The sequence below is a fragment of the Schistocerca serialis genome, chromosome 1 (assembly GCF_023864345.2).
Source record: "Schistocerca serialis cubense isolate TAMUIC-IGC-003099 chromosome 1, iqSchSeri2.2, whole genome shotgun sequence".
Lineage (NCBI taxonomy): Eukaryota > Metazoa > Arthropoda > Insecta > Orthoptera > Acrididae > Schistocerca > Schistocerca serialis.
In genome coordinates this window covers 522,152,719-522,172,799 of record NC_064638.1, presented here as the reverse complement: position 1 = coordinate 522,172,799, position 20,081 = coordinate 522,152,719, and the positions used below count along the sequence as shown (strand labels likewise).

At 40.3% G+C, this 20,081-nt stretch overlaps 1 protein-coding gene across 1 annotated transcript in view; it reads right to left on the bottom strand.

The window, feature by feature from the left end:
• LOC126474463 (erythroid differentiation-related factor 1) overlaps positions 1 to 20,081 on the bottom strand; it is a 233,225-nt gene that overhangs the window by 168,217 nt on the left and 44,927 nt on the right. Inside the window, exons 7-8 of the mRNA XM_050101939.1 lie at positions 4,385 to 4,644; positions 4,190 to 4,301 (exon numbers count right to left, since the gene is read on the bottom strand). Coding sequence (XP_049957896.1) covers positions 4,190 to 4,301; positions 4,385 to 4,644 — 372 coding nt within the window. The remainder of the gene's footprint in view (positions 1 to 4,189; positions 4,302 to 4,384; positions 4,645 to 20,081) is intronic.

Sequence of the window (20,081 nt, the reverse complement as noted above, 5' to 3'; positions counted from 1 at the left end):
CAACCGAATAACCCACAGTCAGCAGAATTCGGCCAGCAAAGTAACACACATGTGCCGAATAATGTGGAGAGGCAAAGAGAATTTCAATCAAGAGCCTCACAGGATACTAATTGGTGTAACCAAACACCAACAGTCCACGTAGTAGAAATTACGCCTAACCCAGAGACCGATGCCACCGCAACACCAGAAAACTTGAATTGGACACAATAGGCCCCCATTCTGTGACTTTGGAGGAGAGTGGAGACACAAGCTTGATCACCGCTTGCTTTACCAGATATGATCATGATAGTGGTGTGAGAGATTATCTGTATCAAGGTAATGAGGGCACACACAAAAACCTGACACAGAGCGAGGTACAAGCTACTATTAAAGCCAAAATATTTGATCTTGATGTACCCATTGTGCTTGACACAGATGCTACGACTAATTTGATGTCACAAGGATTCCTGCAAAAATTGAAGAAATGTGGGTGTATACCCACACTACCAATCCAAAACTGTAAGGTACAAACTGCTACTGGTCAGAAATCGAAAGGAGTCAATATACAAGCCCTAATTCCCATACAATTAGGACAGTTTTCTGTAGGATGCAAGTTTTTGATAGTAGAGAAATTAATAGTTGATTGTTTAATTGGTATGTATACATTTAGGACATACCAACTACAAACTGATACAGGAAAAGGCCAATGTCATTTCACTGTGAATAACCAATTATTTGTAATAGACCTAATCAGAGGAAGTACTAATAGATGTAAAACTGAAGTTACACATGACTTTGAAATTCAATTGGTTAATTCCATAGTTGTGTTTGTCAACACGTACAATAATGAACATTCGGCAGCAGAAGTAAATGTCGACAATATAAGCACAAAGGTAAGAGAATCAAAGTGCTTATCTCAAGAACAGCAAGCGAAACTAAGGGAACTGATACTTGCTAATATACATGTATTTGAAAAAAGACCAGGTATTATTAAGGATTTTGTGTACAAAATGGAAGTGTATCCTCATGAAACTTTACGTTCTACCTCATACCCTATACCATGGACAAAGAGGGAAGCAGTAAGAAATGAGATTACCAGGTTGCTTGAATGGGACATAATACAACCATCATTTTCCCCTTATTGTAGTCCTATTTTGGCCATGAATAAGCCAGATGGCAAGGTGTGTTTCGTCCTAAATGCAAGTAACATTAATAAGATAATTGTACCAGCCCGAACACGTCCAGACAATTTAGAGAAAAAGCTTATGAAATTCCATAATGCTAAATTTCTTACTATAATCGACTTCGAGCCTTCATATTGGAAAATAAAGCTACATGACTAAAGGTGGAAGAATACCATCTTCATATGTGTGTGTGGGGGGGGGGGGGGGGGGGGGGGGGGGAGCAGCAGCTACAAATTTCAAGCATCATCGTTTGGATTGAACATCTCATGACCTTTTAGTCACTACACCCACTTGGGTAGAATGTTTCAGATTAATTGACCAAGTACTGAGCCGCTTTTCTGAATATGGAGTAACAGTAAATCTCAAGAAATCTAATTTGGGACAAGAAAAGGTAAAATTTTTACAGCAGGAAGACACAAGCTGGAGTAAGGTAAGAGCAAAACTTACACATCACAGTGATGAAGAGTTAAAAATGTTTTTCACTATTCACAAAGGTGTTCCGTTCCATAGGAACCCTTCCGAACTAGAACAATGGTGCATGTGTTTGCCAGAGTAATATGTGGATTATTTTATCTTATACACATACAATGCTGGGGGCCATTATGGCACAGCAAAATGCTCAGTAAAACACATAAATATTGTTATTTCCCCAACATTAGATGAAGAGTACTATAGGTAGTAAAAAAGAGTATTGTTTGCCAGAAAGCAAAACATTCAAACATCTCCAAACAGATAGAACTACATCCTATTGCAGCTACGAAATCTCTAGAAAAGGTATTGTTGGATGTGGCTGGATGCTATCCCAGAGGTAAAGGGGGAGTAAAATGTATAGTAAGCCTGCATGATATTTTCACAAAATACATAAAATTGTCAGAATGTTACAGCCAGTTCAATAATAAGACGAATTAAAGAGGATTATTTTGCAAGAGTAGAAAAACCAAAAGTCATGTCAAAAGAAGACATATTTTGTTGGAGTAAATCGAAAGAGTTTCTAGATTCCAACTAAATCAAACACTGTTTAGTACCCAAATTTCATCCCGAAGCATCCTCCATAGAAAAGGTGTTTAAGGAATTCAACAGGTTTTTGAGGACTTATATACCTTGTAAACATACCAAGTGGACTGAATATGTCACTCCCTTCTTACAAGTTGTTAACAACCTCCCCATGGTACAAAATAACTTATTATTTTATATATACCTTGTATGTATAAAAAGAAAAGAACAAGAAAATAATAATAATAATAATAATAATAATAATAATAATAATAATACGGCTCATTACAAGTTCTATTACTTGAAGTTAAATGGCACTTTTCCAAGTTCCAAAATGATTACTTTCAAACATAACTTCATGTGTTTCTCTATGTTAATTAAATTATGTTATAAAACTTCTTTTCCTGTTTCCTTGAATAGTGGATATTCTGGTAAATTTCTTCTGTGGAGGTGTTACAAAGTGCAGCCATTTCAGCCAAAAAACTTTTCTTATCATCTCAGTTCCTGTAATCAAGTAACTGTACATTACATAATGTTGGCCTTTCATTATACAAACTTATTAAAAGTTTAACTTTATCCTGAGTCCATGTCTTGGCAGCTTTATTCATCACTTTTTTTTGCTAACATTCACTTACAGTGGATATCCATTGCGAGAGTAGTCTCAACTGTCTTGACAATGCCAGTACAAATTTATGGAGCAGTCTGTTCGAGTGTCCATGTGGCGTAGCGGGTTCGCGCTAGTCTTTCATATACGTTTTCATTTTAACCTGGCATATCGAGTCTCTTTAGTGATTAGTTTTTTTTTATTTTTTTATTTATTTTCATTTGTTAATTGTTTTTTTATTTATTTTCGTTTGTTAATTCTGTATAACATGTCTATGACATTTTTACATTTTATTTGCTGCATAACATTGTTCAAGTCTTGAACTTTTGAAATAGGGTAACTGCTCGTGTTTGGTAGGTAAAATGGACAATTTCTTCGCTCAGAAACATGCTAAGATCACAAATTGTGGCTCAAAACAAGCATTTCATTGGTACTTTTATTTAATGTGTGCATGAGAATGGCAAACTATATTACCAAGAAGTGGTAGTGTACAAACTGTGAAAGATGGCACAAATCTGGGCTGCAATAAGGCTGGTCAGCACTGTCAGAGTACTCTCAGCTCTCCTGACAATGCTGGTACAGTTTTTCTTGTCTGAGAGCAATAGCAAGCAGCTCTTGAGTGATGGAGGTTGGCATCTATACGAGAAGTCTAAACTTGCAGAGCACGACTATCTAAGGTCTTGCCTCACTCTTGGACACTGATGGCTAGGTGACTCTCAGCACTGTTTACAAGAGATGTGTTACTTGCAAAGCCTCTCTCACATGTATACCTAGTTTCACACCTAAAGAATTATGTACTCTCATATACCCAACTGCCAGCAAACTAACTTTTTTCCTCTACAGTGAAAACAGTGGTCAAGAAAAAAATGCTGCAAGACACAACAATAAGTTTTCAGCCCTTTCAAATTAAAATGATGTGAAGCAAGGAACTGAAATACCAAAGTTATGAAATCTTCCAATGACAAGCAATAAAACATGCTACCTACTGACATCAATGAACTATCTGATCAAAATTGCTGGCATGCAGTTTAAATGAAGATATAATCAATAAGGCTATATAGGCAGCTTTCAATCAGCAGCTGCATGAGCACTACATTTCTGCTTTTGAAATCCAAGAGGCATAAAGTTTACTGACTTTTGTAAGTCTGTTTTTCAGTAACTACTACAAAAGATTAAGCACAAATGACTCTTGTCAATCAAAATAGTCATTAGATTAACTTTTTTCTTGTTGTGACATTAAAGTATATATTCAGTGAAATCTTCAATCAGATCTCATTAAAATAAAAGAATTCAACTGACTGATATTCATTATTTGATAAAGTTATTTCTTAGAATATCTTCTTTGGTACCTGTATAAAAAAAATAAAAAAAGAACAACATTAAGTATACATTCTACTGCATAACGCATCAAACTTGGCATGTTACCTGCCTGTATAACAACATAGCCACAGGAATGGTAAATGGATTCTGTCCTTTTTCATCTGTAACCTCTGAACACAATGAGGTCAAATCATATAATTTTACTATGTCAGCATCCTTTCCTGCAAAATATGTTTTATTACATATAATTTACATATACACACATGGCAAAGCAGATTGAAAGTGATAGTCACAAGTAATGTACCTTTGAACAGCCAGTATGTGTGTCCAGCTTTTGTTGCATTTGATTTTAGAAATGAAAGGATATTTTGTGCTACATCCCTAATCACTTTTGGTGAAAATTTGGAATTTTCTAGGTGTGGAAGGTCTTCTGTTTTTATCAGTTCATATTTCTGTACAATGCCATCCAGATGATAACACATTACAAGTTCAGGGACATTGCACATCAGATTGTCTAACCAATAATCAATACCTGTCAGTACATTTATGGGCTTGGATGCATCCCTGTAAATGAAGAATAATAGATACAGTCAAATTAACTACAGTTCATCCATTCATTCATGGATGCCTGTCCTGTTGATCCCATCAGTAAGAACAACTTTCAGGGACATAGAACAAGTTGTGTATAAATCAATAAGAGACAAAGACATCATAAAAACTTAATCTGTATAGCGTATTAACATCACAACACTGTTTGATGCTTTTCATGCTCATGCTATTTAAATTTAATTGAGTAACTTAGTAAGAACTGCAACTGCTATATCCTCATTTTTTTATTATACAGCTGCTTTTTATCTACCATTAGTAACTTAATATTTGCTTTATTACAATTTACTGCTATTTATAGTACATTATTACTTATCACACAATGTCACAACAAACATTGCTACTTGTAGCTCACAGAAATTTTAAATCCTTGGATTTAGATATTCAGAAAATTTGTAGAAAGAGTGGCTTATTAGGTACATTTTCAATTTTCTTTTGAACAGGAAAGGTTTTCCAATTTCTTGCTTCACTTTCGAAGGGAACATGATATATTACTGCCAAAGCACCATTACTCCATTCTGACCCTGCATGAAAGTTGTTTCTGTGTCTCGTATTGTGACTGTATATATCACAGTTCATAAGAAACTGGTTTATAATATCAGTAACAAAACCCATTAGGAAGTAAATGTATTGGGTAGAGAGGGCAAAAATTCCAAGATCCTTAAAAGGCTTCTGCAGGATGTACACTTGTCTACTTAACATAATATTCTTACTATCTTCTGTTAAAGAAATACTGTATTTACTTAAGGGGTACAGCCCCAGAAGCACAAGACAACAGAGGGTGAAAATATGTCTATTGGTCAACACAATGGGAGACATTTCTGATGGTATGAAACACTGAACTGAGCTTCTTGATTAGTTTATTCATATGTTGACTTCCTTTTAACTCGTAATCCAGCTAGCTCCCCATGAATATCACACGCTGTGCTTCATTCAGTGTATGACCTTAATGTTTACTTCTGGTGATAAAAGGTCATTATCACTTGTCTGAAATTGCATATTATGAGCCTTTATGCGATTAAGATTTAAACTGTTAGCTGTCAACCTGTTGTGGGCTGTTCAGCTATCACCCAATCTGCATCTACTATGGTTGAGAAAGCTTGTGTCGTCAGCAAACATTAATGTTTTGGAGGTGCCCTTTAAATTCATTGGAAGACCATTTATATGTCAGAAACAAGAGTGCACCCAATAACAGTCCCTTTGCCACTCCACACTGTAATGTTCGCAATTCTCAGGTTAGTACTATGTACAAGATGCAGCCTGTTAATGATACCCTACGCTTTCTGTTACAGAGATAAGATTTCATCCTTTGCAAGAGGAATGTTATTACTGCCATAATTTGCACAATAACTGCACATACCTAAGTAATAAAAATGGAAGTTAAAGATATTTTCAGATATAATGTCAGAGTAGAACAATATGAAACAACTTTATACCAATCTTGCAGTTTTGGAAGACCAAAAAAGACAAAAGAGAAGAAAACACAAAGATGGTGACAATGATAGAACAGTAATTACACCTGTGTAAATTAGTAAGCTTTTTCTCCAAGTCCTACCTTAGCCATCATCAAATAAGCTACTGCTCCAAAAGTCAGTGATGCAGATCAAAATATTTAGGAAACAGTGTCATGGTTTCACCTGACCTGCAGTCCCTCCTTACAAACTCAGGCCCTTCACAAGGACTAACACCTCAATACATAGAACTTCTCACACACCACGCACCCCCATCCATTGCCTTCTTCCTAAGAACCACAAACTCTATCATCCTGGCCATCCTATAGTAGCTGGCATCAAAGCACCTACCGAAAGTATGTCTGCCTTAATTGATAAGAACCTGCAACCCATAGTACAAAGACTTTCCTCCTATATTAATGATACCAACCATTTCCTAGATCCTCTGAAATCCATGACCATCCCATTCTCACCGCACACCTTGTTTGTCATCATTCATGCCACCTCCCTCTATAACAACATCCCCAATGTACATGGTCTGTCTGCTGCTGAACATTTCCTCAGTCAGCACTCACCTGATTCCAAACCTACGACTTCCTTCCTACTCACCTTAATCAACTTTTACTTACGAATAACTACTTCACCTTTGAGGGATAGACATATCAACAGATTACAGGTACGACCTTGAGAACATAGCCGGCTTCTTCCTACACCTACCTCTTCATGGGTCACTTGGAGGGGCTTTCCTGGGATCTATAAGTCTTCAGTCCCTGGTTTGGTTTAGATACAATGATGACATCTTTACCATATGGACTCATGGTGAGCCTGACCTGTTAAAATTCCTGGAATCTCTACCTACCTTCTTCCAATTAAATTTCAACTGGTCTGAATCCTGTGCCACTTTTTTGATGTTGATTTCATCCTCAACAAAGGACAGCTACACACTTCTGTCCACATTATACCTACTAACAAACAACAGTAGTTAGCTTTTGACATTTGCCATCCCTTCCATGTCAAACATTCCCTCCCATATAGTCATGGCATTTGAAGCAAACATATTTGTTCGGATGCAGACTCTTGAGAGCAGACTCTTGACACAGTAGCCTTCACTGGACATAATTACCCCACCAGCCTAGTTAAAAAAGCAGATTTCCCAATACTGGTATTGCTGAACCCTCCAAAAAACAGCTTTGGAGCACCCGACGGTCACTCAGTATTACACTGGGCAGCTACTTCGACAAAGCCGTGACTTCCTAAAATCATGCCCTGAAATGAGATTCATTCTGTCTGAGATTTTGCCCACCACACCTAGAATAGATTTTCTTCACCCTCCCAATCTCCGCAATATCTTTGTCAGACCCTATTCTCCTTCTGCACCCATCTCCCTACCCTATGGCTCCTACACTGGGTGCGTCCCCACTGTAAGACTTGCCCTATGCACCTTCTTACCACAACCTGTTCCAGCCCTGTAACTGACAAAACATATACTGTGAAAGGAAGAGCCACCTATGAAATGATACGTCATATACCAGCTGTTACGTAAACACTGTTCAGCTTTTTACATTGGCATGACTACCATCAAATTATTAATTAGGATGAATGGACATAAAGAGGGTGTACACTGGCCACATCCGATATCCTGCTGTAGAGCATGCTCTACAAAATGATACCTGTGACCTTGTTGCTTGTTTCACCTCATGCACTGTCTAGATTCTTCCCCCAGACACCAGTTCCTCAGACTCCGCAGTTGGGAACAAGCACTACAACATGTTTTTGGTTCTCGCAATCCATCTGGCCTTAATTTACATTAATTTCTTCTGTCTTGGCATTTCTTCACAGTAGCTACTCTTTTCTTCACTCAGTTTTAGTTGTCTGCATCTTTCATTGTCTTACCCGTCTATTTTTCACTGGTCTCCTCCCAAGTCTGTTACATATGATGCACTGAACTTTCCATTCTTATTAACTCATGCATGATGTTTAAGCAGTAATCTCTGTCTTGCATATTACCCTGTCTTCCACCTTTGACCTCTTAGGTTTTCAAATCTTGTCCAATGCTGACCCCCAACAGTCTTTTCTTCTCATCCCATCCTGTAAGTCTCTCCTGATATGCAATTCTTAGTGATTTTTCTGAAATCCACCCATTTTCCTACACATCTCTGGTTATTTTCCTTCCCCTTCAACCTTTCTGCCTGAAGAAGGAGCCACTGTCTCCAAAAGTTTGCCTCATTATAACTTACTTTATGTGTGTGTTCTGCCACCACTTGGTGAGTAGATTTTTTTAATCTATCCAATTAAAACACTTGTGCCTCTTATCTTATAATTGTTTAAAATTTAGATGGTTCAATATCTGCCAAAACATTCATATGAATGAAACTAATCAGTTTACAGTATTCTCTCAACAAACATCAATAAACCACTCTGGTGACAGTTCAACAGTGTATCAACTGTATCAAAGAAAATTCAACTGAGAAAATTAACAAATCATGTGACAGAATTGCTGGCCAGAAGATACGTTCACGAAACATAATATGTAGTGTTGTCAACAGACTCACATAAAAGTGAAAGTGAAGCACTTTCTAACTTTTGCAACAAAGATCTTCATCTACCCTCATTCTCTATGCCGATATGTCCCTGTCATCCTGGGATCTGAGTACTCTGCTTTTCTTTTATAACAACCTATCCCTCCCTCCTTCCTGACAAAGGAATTTGTTCCACTTCGACTTTTATACACGGTGAGTCAGGAGGAAAGGTACATGCTTTAAGGGGTGATAGTATTAGTGATACTGAATAAAAAGCTTCATATGGACTTAATGCCCTACTCCAAATGGTTTCCAAGATAGAACACATTTAATATTCATTGTTATTTATTTTCTGTGCTATCAAATATTGCCACTGTTTACAATGTACCACAACAGTGTAGAGCAAGTTGAGACGAACAGTTCGATATGGGACACTTGTTGCCTATCAAGTAGAGAAACTATCTCATATTGGCCTACAAAAACTATAAACTACAGTGCATACGCGTGGAACAAGTTTTTCAACATTCTTGCGCTCTCTTCGCACAAACCATTAGTTCTAGGGAAAAAGATGAATAGGACCTTTTTTGTAGGAAATTTAATATAGTCTAATTTTGTATTGTGACACGTTTTCGCTGGAGGGTGCAGTTTTCGAGTTATTCAAAAAAACATACAAAAGTGATATTAAATGTGTTCTATCTCTGCAGCCATTCAGAATATGGCATACATCCATATCAAGTTTTTTGTTCAGAATCACTAATACTGTCACCCCTCAAAACATGTACCTTTACTCCTGAGTCACGCTGTGTATGTCTATCCGTAGCGTTACACGTTTCGCCTCTTGAAGGTAAGTACTGGTCAACAAAACTGTCATATAAAGTATCAGTTGTCAAACAATGGCAACTCCAGGTAGGAATATCAACAATGTAGGAAAAGAGAGACTGTGCACATGACTGCCTGATTCAGGATGGGATAACAACATTATTAAGAAAAAGAAAGATTGGTACTCGTGATACAATATAGAGGAGATGTTGCATCGCAAAAAGACACAACAAAATGACTGCCATACATATTGAGGTTTTGGCAAAAAGACCTTTGACGTAAGCCTATAATGTGTGGGCACATAATGAAACAGCGAGGGATACAAGTGCCTCCACACCCAGCCTAGAGAGGCCCAGAGAAGTTGCCTCGCAACCTGGACATGCGGCGTGTGCACAACAGCCCGATATACGCCTGGCTTGCCAGGCACTCTACTTCACTTATGTTTACTTGCTTACCACGTGCTCACCTACAAGACTATATACCGATGCTGTGTTCTATAGTTATGAGACTTTGTACTGCTCTTTACTCAATTTAGTTTAATTGTGGAGTTCTTCATGTGGAAGCAGAATAATATGTGGTTGGTGCTACTTCTGATTTTGTGTCTGTACAACGTTACAACATACTTGGCAATGAGTGCACCATTCTACTCCAGGTGCTTCGTTTCTTTGTTTCAATACACAGCCAACACATCGTTAGAAGAAGTTTTTCAACCTCTTGCTGAAAAACAGCGATCTCTCACCAACCAGCAGCAGGCTAAGCTATTTGGCAGCTTCATTGGTCAACTGGTTCCACATCCATTGACATAGCCCCTACCATTTCCTCTGTATGATGATTCTGTGGGAGATTGTGACGCATATGAAAAACGCCTTCGGCAAAATTTTTAAGCTTCAGAGTCATCAACCCCAATTTGTATAACGCTTTATTTTTGTCATGGATTTCTCCTCATGCTTATTACCTTTTGTCAGCTAGCTCCTCTTCAGGAAACTGCCAGTCTCTCTTTTGAGGAAATGTGTCAGTTGCTCACTAATTGTCGTTGCAAACATATTCACATTACTGCTGCTCGCACTGAGTCCTACTATGCGCTTAGCCATCATCGCCAGTTTGTCATCGCAGCCCACTGGGACTCATATGCTGATTCGATGGATTGTGATGCAACAACATGTCTGGATCCTGATAGGGAAGTTCATGAGTGTGTTTTACAATGTGGAAATTCTATCTCACAGATGTTCTGAAAATTGCTCACTATTTTGAAGTATCTAGGGCATCAGGAAATATGATATAAGCATTGTGTGAAATAGCTGCCATTTCTTCCTTTCCTCCTTGGCCACCATCATTAGCTCATAGGGGAAAGCAAATGTTGCAGCCGTGCAACCAGGGCTCCACACTGCACAGGGAAGCACTGTGCTAAACAGCAGCAGCAGCAGCAGCACAACAGGGGTCGCATGCTCCTCTTCCATTGTGCCTTTATTGTTTTGTTCAACATGAGCAGGCAGCATGCCCAAAGAATTGGGTGATGTGCAACCACTGTAAAAGAAATGGACATATCGTGCCTGTGTGCAGCTCACGAACATGGATGTGAACAGTGTTTCCCAAGTGATGGTAGCCCCAAACAAACTCTAAAATGGAGTAAATGTTAAAGATGTTAAAAATGTGAGTGGACATGAGTGCAACAGTTACTTTATTAAATTTTCAAACCTATGAAGCTCTTGGATCACCAATATAGTCCCCTGTATCTCATTGGTTGGTGAGTTACAGATCACCAGTATTGTCCTGTCGTCTCCTATATCTCTTTCGCTAGTGGGTTACAACAAATAACAAGTACCCACATTGGGACAGTTTTCTACTTTTATAGTGTACAAAGCAGTTGTTCGGCCTTTGACTTTTCTAGTATTAGATGAGCCCAACACTGAAAAGCTATTTGGGTTAGACACCAAGATTTCTGGGTTCTCTTTACTGGTGAAGTGCATCTGGTATCGCATCAAGTTCCGCAACAACAACTGGATGTATTCTGCTCGGAACATTCCTCCCTGCTTTTGGAAAGTTTAGGGTGTGCTATCGATTCCAAGATTCACATCACAATGAAACTGACAGCACATTCCCATCTTTTTCATGCCTGACCAGTCCCAGTAGCTTTATGGAAGCAAATCAAATTGGAACTATATCAACTTAGATTTTTGAGTGTTATCATACCTGTCTCATCTAGTGAATGATCTACTCCTCCGGTAACTGTCAAAAAATCTAATGGCAACCTTCAACCTTCGGCTCTGTGGCAGTTTTAAAGTATCTGTAAATTCACAGTCTGTTACTGATACACATCCCTTCCCTTGCCCCATCCGGATGAACTCTTAGCACATCTTTCCGGGAGGCCAATATTTTTCAAAAATAGACTTGTCAGAAGTCTACTTACAACTGTCTCTGGATAAAGATCCCAAACATGTTCTCTGAGTGAAAACCCCCCTTTGAGTTATACCAATACCAGCATCTGATATTCAGCTTGGCTAGCGCCCCTGCCATTTTCTGATTTTTAGAGCAGCTCAAGGCCTCAGTCCCGGGATGCACTAAATACCTGGACGATACTGTGGTCTCAGATTTCTCAACAGAAAAACATTTCTGAAATCTTTGTGCCTTGTTTATGATGGAACAGGCTACCAGTTTGAAATGTAACTTGGACAAATCACAATTTTTTCAGCCATCTATATCTATCTCGGTTTTGAAGTTTCCCATACTGGCGTCAAATCTTTATGCCAACATGTCGATGCCGTCAAATCTTTATGCCAACACGTCGATGCCATCAAAACTTTGCCACGTCCTACCAACGTGAAAGAGCTGCAAATCTTTCTCAGAAAGCTTGCGTGCTACTATAAACTTCTTCCTGCAGCAGCCACATTGGCCCAGCCACTTCATGCTCTCTTATGTAAGATGTTCCTTTTCAATGGTTGGCCACCTGCAAGCATGCTTTTACCCTATTAAAGTCAAAATTACACTCAGAATCTTGCTTGGTTACCTTCCAACCAGGCCAATACCTTGTTTTGCCCACAGATGCCTCCCAATATGGCCTTGGGGCAATTCCTGGACATTAATATGCCAACGTTTTTGAGTGCACTATTGCATACACTTCCAAAACTGAATAAGGTTCACCAGCACTACTCACAGATAGAAAAAGAAGCCCTTGCTATTGTATATGTGTTCAAAAAATTTCATGTTTTTCTATATGGTTCTCAGTTTAATTTGATAACTCATCATAAACATCTGGTTTCCCCTTTCAGTCCTTTACCATCTTTACTGGACACAGTAGCCCATCACCTGCAATTCTGGGATTTGTTATCATCATGCTATAACTATGAGATTCATTTCTGACCCACACCACAACATACTAATGCAGATACTCCTTCTTCACTGGCAATTAGCCCCAATCCAGAATTTGAGCAGGACGAGCTGTTGTGTTTTCACTTAGACATTGAAGCCCAAAATGCCATGAATGGTTTTCGTACTGCCAATTTTCAGCAGCTGTCGCAGCCAACCCTGTCTTATGTCACATTGTTCAATTTGCTCACCACAGTTGACCCGTGCTGTAGGCACCAGAAAGATCGCGGGAGGCGCACATTGGCACGGCGCGTCACAGACGGTAGTTGCTGCAAGTCGAGTCCCGTCCACCAGAGGGCACGCGAGAATTCGGACGCAACCTCTGCTGGCACAACAACAACAACAACAACAACTCCAGCAGCACGGGCCGGGCCCAGGCAGTTCACATCGGGCAGGTCTAGCAGACAGTTCCCGGTCTACACTAGGTGAAGTGCGACGGAAACGTGAATCGTGTTACTTCAACCCGATAAACCACCAGGCCAAGCATCAGGTCCTTTGCATAATTATTATGCTCTCTGCCACCACCTCTCTTCTTAAATGATAGAACCCAGTACGTTGTCCTCGATGGTGAGTGTTCACCGGAGGTGAGGGTATCATTGGGAGTGCCCCAGGGAAGAGTGGTAGGTCCGCTGTTGTTTTCTATCTACATAAATGATCTTTTGGATAGGGTGGATAGCAATGTGCGGCTGTTTGCTGATGATGCTGTGGTGTACGGGAAGGTGTCGGCCTTGTGTGACTGTAGGAGGATACAAAATGACTTGGACAGGATTTGTGATTGGTGTAGAGAATGGCAGCTAACTCTAAATATAGGTAAATGTAAATTAATGCAGATGAATAGGAAAAAGAATCCCATAATGTTTGAATGCTCCATTAGCAGCTTGACACAGTCACATTGATTAAATATTTGGGCGTAACATTGCAGAGCAATATGAAGTGGGACAAGCATGTAATGGCAGTTGTGGGGAAGGCAGATAGTCGTCTTTGGTTCATTGCTAGAATTTTGCGAAGATGTGGTTCATCTGTAAAGGAGACCGCTTATAAAACACTAATATGACCTATTCTTGAGTACTGCTCGAGCGTTTGGGATCCCTATCAGGTCGGATTGAGGGAGGACATTGAAGCAATTCAGAGGCAGGCTGCTAGATTTGTTACTGGTAGGTTTGATCATCACACAAGTGTTACAGAAATGCTTCAGGAAGTCGGGCGGGAGTCTCTAGAGGAAAGGAGGTGTTCTTTTCATGAATCGCTACTGAGGAAATTTAGAGAACCAGTATTTGAGGCTGACTGCAGTACAATTTTACTGCCGCCAACTTACATTTCGCGGAAAGACCACAAAGATAAGATAAGAGATTAGGTCTCGTACAGAGGCATATAGGCAGTCATTTTTCCCTCATTCTGTTTGGGAATGGAACAGGGAGAGAAGATGCTAGTTGTGGTATGAGGTACCCTCCGCCACGCACCATATGGTGGATTGCGGAGTATGTATGTAGATGTAGATGTAGATGTAGATGATGATGTGTTACTGTTGGCTACTGAAGTGTCAGTGCCTAGGGTTGTGATGTCATCCACATACCAGTGGCATGTCATGCGCCCTCCACCTGGACCGTTGGTGTGTTTCTCATATAAAACTGCTGGCCCACCATCAAATGTTTTAGTCACATACTGACAATGGGATCACCGGCATTCTCTTATGTTTGTTTTGTTTTGTTTGGTTTTAGGACACAAAATGAACCGGGGTCATACGCGCTCAAGTCAAAACTATAGAACATGACGACAGAGAGGAGTAAAAAAATTACTATACATCAATCCCAAGTGACATAAGAGAAGACAGCTAAAAACAGCGACACAGAGAAAGGGCTACAAAAGACACAATACAGCAACAGAGGTCCAGAACTAAAAATTAAATGGCCTTCACCATATCACTATGACGGTTAAAAAGTAAAATGCGGTCGACAGCCTGCACGTCATTGCTAAAACAGCTGATAAATCTGATGACAAACCCAAACAGGAAAGTAAACGCTTAAAAAAATGGACATTTGGTCAGGCAGAAGGGCCGAGAGGAGGTTGTCCAAGCTGCTGGAAGAGGCCTCATTACCTGGCACTTATTCGCACAAAGGGAGGACCAATGGCAATGACAAAGTGACAGATGGCAACACAGAGATCATCGGAGGGAATATAGGAACTAGTGGGCTGAGGTGCAAGGACTGCAGCCTTGGCAGCACCATCAGCAGCTTCATTTCCTGGTAGACTGACATGGCCAAGCACCCAAATAAGCATCACAGTGGTCCCATCAAGAGTGAGCAAGTGACAGTTTCCCTAGGCCTGTTGCACTAAGAGATGGACAGCGGACAGTACACAGAGACTTTGAAGGATGCTGAGCAGATGACACAATTGAAAAGCCTGTGTTACTGGATGTACTCTGTGGCCTGATACAGGGCAAAGAGCTTGGCTGTAAATACTGAGCAGTGTGCAGGAAACCGATACCGAAAAACATCATGGCCAATGACAAAGAAGACACACGTGACACCACGGATAGTATGAGAGTCATCAGTGTACACAAAGCTACTATCACGAAGATTCATGTGAAGGTCATGAAACTGAAGGCGATAGAACAAGGCTGGAGTAGTGTCCTTCGGAAGCGAATGAAGGCCAAGGTGAACACGTGCCACTGCATGATGCCAACGTGGGGACGGGTTCACACCCACAGAGAAAGTTGCAGGTAGTGTGAAATTAAGCTTCCGGAGCAAGTGCCGAAAGTGGACTCCAGGAGGTAACAGAGAAGAGGGGCACGCCCCATACTGGCGATCAAAAGAGTCATTGAAAAAGGAGGCATAGGGTGGGTGGCCATGCATGGCAGACAAATGGCATGCATACATGCTGAGGAGAAAGTCATGGCATTAGGACAGCAGAAGTTCGTCAGCTTCGACATACAGACGCTCAACTGGGATAGTGTAAAAGGTTCCCACAATAGTGGTTGCTTGGTTGGTTTGGGGTGTAAAGGGACCAAACTACAGGGTCATCAGTCCCTTTTTCCTGACGCAAGTAAGGCTCAAGGTACAAAAACACCCAACACCACACCTAAAAAGAAAACGAATGGAATGAACACAAAAAAAGAAAGAAAAACAAAAAGAAAAAAAACCTGGGAAAACATACACCACAAGGAAAAGTAGAAGAAGGTATTAAAAGCATAGAGCATATGGTCTGGGCTAGCTGATCACAATAAAAAAAAAAACAGGAGTAGTCAGCCACTCTGCAACACATTAAAATGTCCACCCCGAAAAGATAAGGCGAGATGAACATATGTAGGAAAAGATGACCACCAAGACAAACAAATGTATACAAAGTGCAACAGGGTTAAAATGGAGAGAGGGTGGCGACCTCAGAGAGAAGGCTAATTGCCCACCCCACATGATAAAAACCCTCTCTCACGAATAAAATGTAAAACTAAATCTGCTGTTGAGACATTGTCACCAAATACTGAAGGTAGGGTGCTGGGAAGGTTAAAAATCCACCGCAGAGCAGTTACAAATGGGCAGTCCAGCAAGATATGGACAACAGTCATATGTGAGCTGTGTGAGCTGCAGTGACACTGAGGTGGGTCCTTGCGATGGAGGAGGTAGCCATGTGTTAGCCACGTATGGCCAATGCGGAGCTGGCAGAGAACAACAGAGTCCCTGCAAGAGCCCTTCATGGAGATCTTCCACACATTCGTAGTCTCCTTAAGAGCACGCAATTTGTTATGCTTACTGAGATTATACCATTCCGTCTCAAAAAGCTGAAGAACCTTGTGGAATAATAATGATCATAGGTCAGTTACAGGGATGCCGATCTGCAGAAGCGGTTTCTGTGTAGCCCGTTTGGATATCCTGTCGGCAAGATCATTTTCTGGGATTCCAACATGGCTTGGGGTTCGCACAAACATCACGGAATGACTGGACCATTCCTGGGCATAGATGGACTCCTGGATGGTCACTACCAGAGGATGGTGAGGGTAGCACTGGTCAATAGCTTATAGGCTACTCAAGGAGTCAGTACAGAGAAGAAACAACTCGCCAGGGCATAAGTGGATGCGTTCAAGAGCACAAGAAATGGCTGCCTGCTCTGCAGTGAAACACTGCACCCATCTGACAAGGAGCGCAGTTTAATATGTTCTCCATGAACATACATGAAGCCAACGTGACCATCAGCCATTGAGCCGTCAGTGTAAACCACTTCATGGTCCCGGTACATGTCAAGAATCGAGAGAAAGTGACATCAGAGAGCTGCGGCGTTAACTAAGTCCTTAGGGCCATGTGAAAGGTCCAAGCAGAGCTTCAGCCTAGGTGTACACCATGGAGGTGTACACGAATGGACCTCGAGTATAGGTAGTAAAGGCAAGGACTCCACTTCATATAGAAGAGATTGGATGTGAACCGCAATCTTAAGCCCTGACCTGGGCCCCCAGTGCGGGAGATGAACTGCCGTGGATGGGAAAAGGAGACAATAATTTGGACGCTCAGGAGAACTATGCATGTGTGTAACGTAACTGGCGAGCAGTTGTGCACGCCTAACCTTCAATGGAGGGGCTCCGGCCTCCACCAGGATGCTGGTCACTGGACTTGTCCTAAAAGCTCCTGTTGCCAGTCGAATGCCACAGTGGTGAACTGGGTCAAGTAAACACAATGCTGAGGGCGCGGCCAAACCATAAACCAGACTCCCATAGTCAAGGTGGGATTGAACATAGACTCTGTAGAACAGTGTTGAGCGATCTGCACTCCAGTTGGTGTTGCTCAGGCAGTGGAGGCCATTGAGGTGCTGCCAGCGCATCCGCTTCAGCTGACGAAGATGAGAAAGCCACGTCAATGCCTCGGGGGGAAAGTCAAAACGGACTGGGAAGAAATACAGAAGCTCAAAGCGGTTGTGAGGACGCAATTTTGTTTCCTTCAGGTAGGGTAAAAGGGACACTGCGATCCTAAAAGCGGGCATTGAAGGCTGTGAACATTCCATTGAAGGAGAGTCATGATGATGAAAAAATGAAGGGATCCCACCTTGATGGCTGCCGAGTGCCACCTGCAAAGACTCGCTGTTACAGGGCACAGGAGCAGGAGGATTGTGCTCAATGAGGTCCACAGAAGCTTTGGCTTTCTTGTGCTGTCAGTCTATGGAGACAAACGCTGTATAGAAAATAAGAAAGATCTGTGTTTGCTCCAAAAATCAAATTTTAGATCCAGAAGGTATTCACAAAGTTTTCTGGAACAACAACTTACCATTAAAGTTCTTTAGCTCTTAAAGGCTCTGATCTTGGTTATATCACAATGTGTTGCAGTGATCAGTCTGCTGAGATACGGTATTAGGGATCACTAAGGCTACATTCACAGCAGCAAAGACAATGGTCATCAGATGCCTTCATTACAAGTCACTTGGCAACATCGGCCAACAGGTTGGTCAAAGGACAACTGATCACCTTCATTAGTTTTTGGCGGAATTCAAGAAGTTAGAATCTATTCTGACCAATATCTGTAGTGAAAAGAATGTGGTGAGCATTGTACACTCTTTTCTCAGTTACTGGGCTAACCAGACAAGTTTCACAACTATTAGTGATGAACTGAGAAATGTTCTATTTCAAACTCAACATGATTTGTGGTGACAATGAAAAGCAAAACAAACACCATGCACAACTTCAAATATTTTCAGCTGAACAGATACATGTCAATTAACCTTCAATGACTGTCATTCAGCATATGTGGGAAAGACAAACATATATTTTAGAATAAGGTTCTCTAAACACCAGAAGTACTGATAACTGCAAAAACATACACAACATTTGTAAAAGCACGTCACATAACAGAATCATGATCATACTGGAACAGAAACACCAGCAAGCATTAATAATAATTCACAGATAAGTAATGTTCTACTACCACAACCAAAAAATATGTACCACAGTCGTTTTGCATATCAAAATGACATATGTCACCTTTCTCACTTGAACATGTAATTGTTTGAGGTTACAATCTAGGCCTAAAATTTCTAATACAGATTTTGCTCGGGTTGCAGATAACATACTGCAAAAAGTATAGATGTGCCTGAAATGGCTAGATAGTGATGGAACATATGTACTGCAATCTATGGTAACATTTAACTAATCAATACTAAATTGTTAAGTTGTTTGGAACTTATGGTTTCCAATAAAGTAGTGATTTGAGACCATAAATTCTGAGACATATCCCTGTTGTTACATTTCTCATCCTCAGGATGCCACCAATTCCTTCTTTGTAGTATTAAACTTACAAGTTTGTCACAATTCAGGCTTCCTTGTGTAAAAGTTGACCAATTCAACCAAAGAAAACAAACCGATTTGAATTCTGCTGATTGTTGTCCGAAGTTTGTACATTCAGGTTTCGAAATCAGTAGCACCGAGACGACACTCATATTGCAGTACTGAAAGGATTGGCCCTCTTTGGCCAATGTTTGTTGGTGGCAGATTGCCTGGGTGTCAGTGACCCTTTAACTGAAGCCTAAGTTGCACACACTTGCTTAGGAGCAATTTTCATTAATTAGATAAAATAATTATGTTTCTCCTGGTTGTGTACTGCCAAAATGTGATAGGCTCACCACAATCTGGCATTAAAATCTCCTAAGAACATTATTTTGTCATTTTTGTATATATGAGGCATAATGATGATGATAGAAACTCTGACTAGAGTTACTCTTTGGTCTCAATTTCTCCTAGCAGAATGGAAATACAGAAATGTTCGTTTTTGTTAGTTTAACTTCAGTCTCATAAATATGAGTCAACTGTTTATGTCAGCAGTAATTTTCAAGATATATTTGAGTAAATCACTCTCAACAGCAAAATCTACTTTATCAATGCCAGACTTCTCCAAATGTTTCTCTTTCCAGAACAACATGTCCGGGTCTTAAGACATCTAAGCCATGTTGACAATATATCATTTATGATCACAAGCAATAAGGATTGTTCAGAACCATGGGTTATCAATTTTGAGGTTGTCTAGCAAAATCGTAATATTCCATGTTACAATATACATTTTATAGCCAAAGAGAAATGAAGCTACTGGAAACAATTTTCTAGTCAAAAAGTAGAGAGGCTCTGGAGATGTTTCAGTCACCTTTGTTACTCCATTCATACACGGAAGTTGAATATGTTGTACTACTACATTATTGAGACATTTGATATTTAGAGCAACTGTATTGTTAGAGTTCTGTTGTCCAGATTTGTACAGTACAAAGGACCATCATCTAT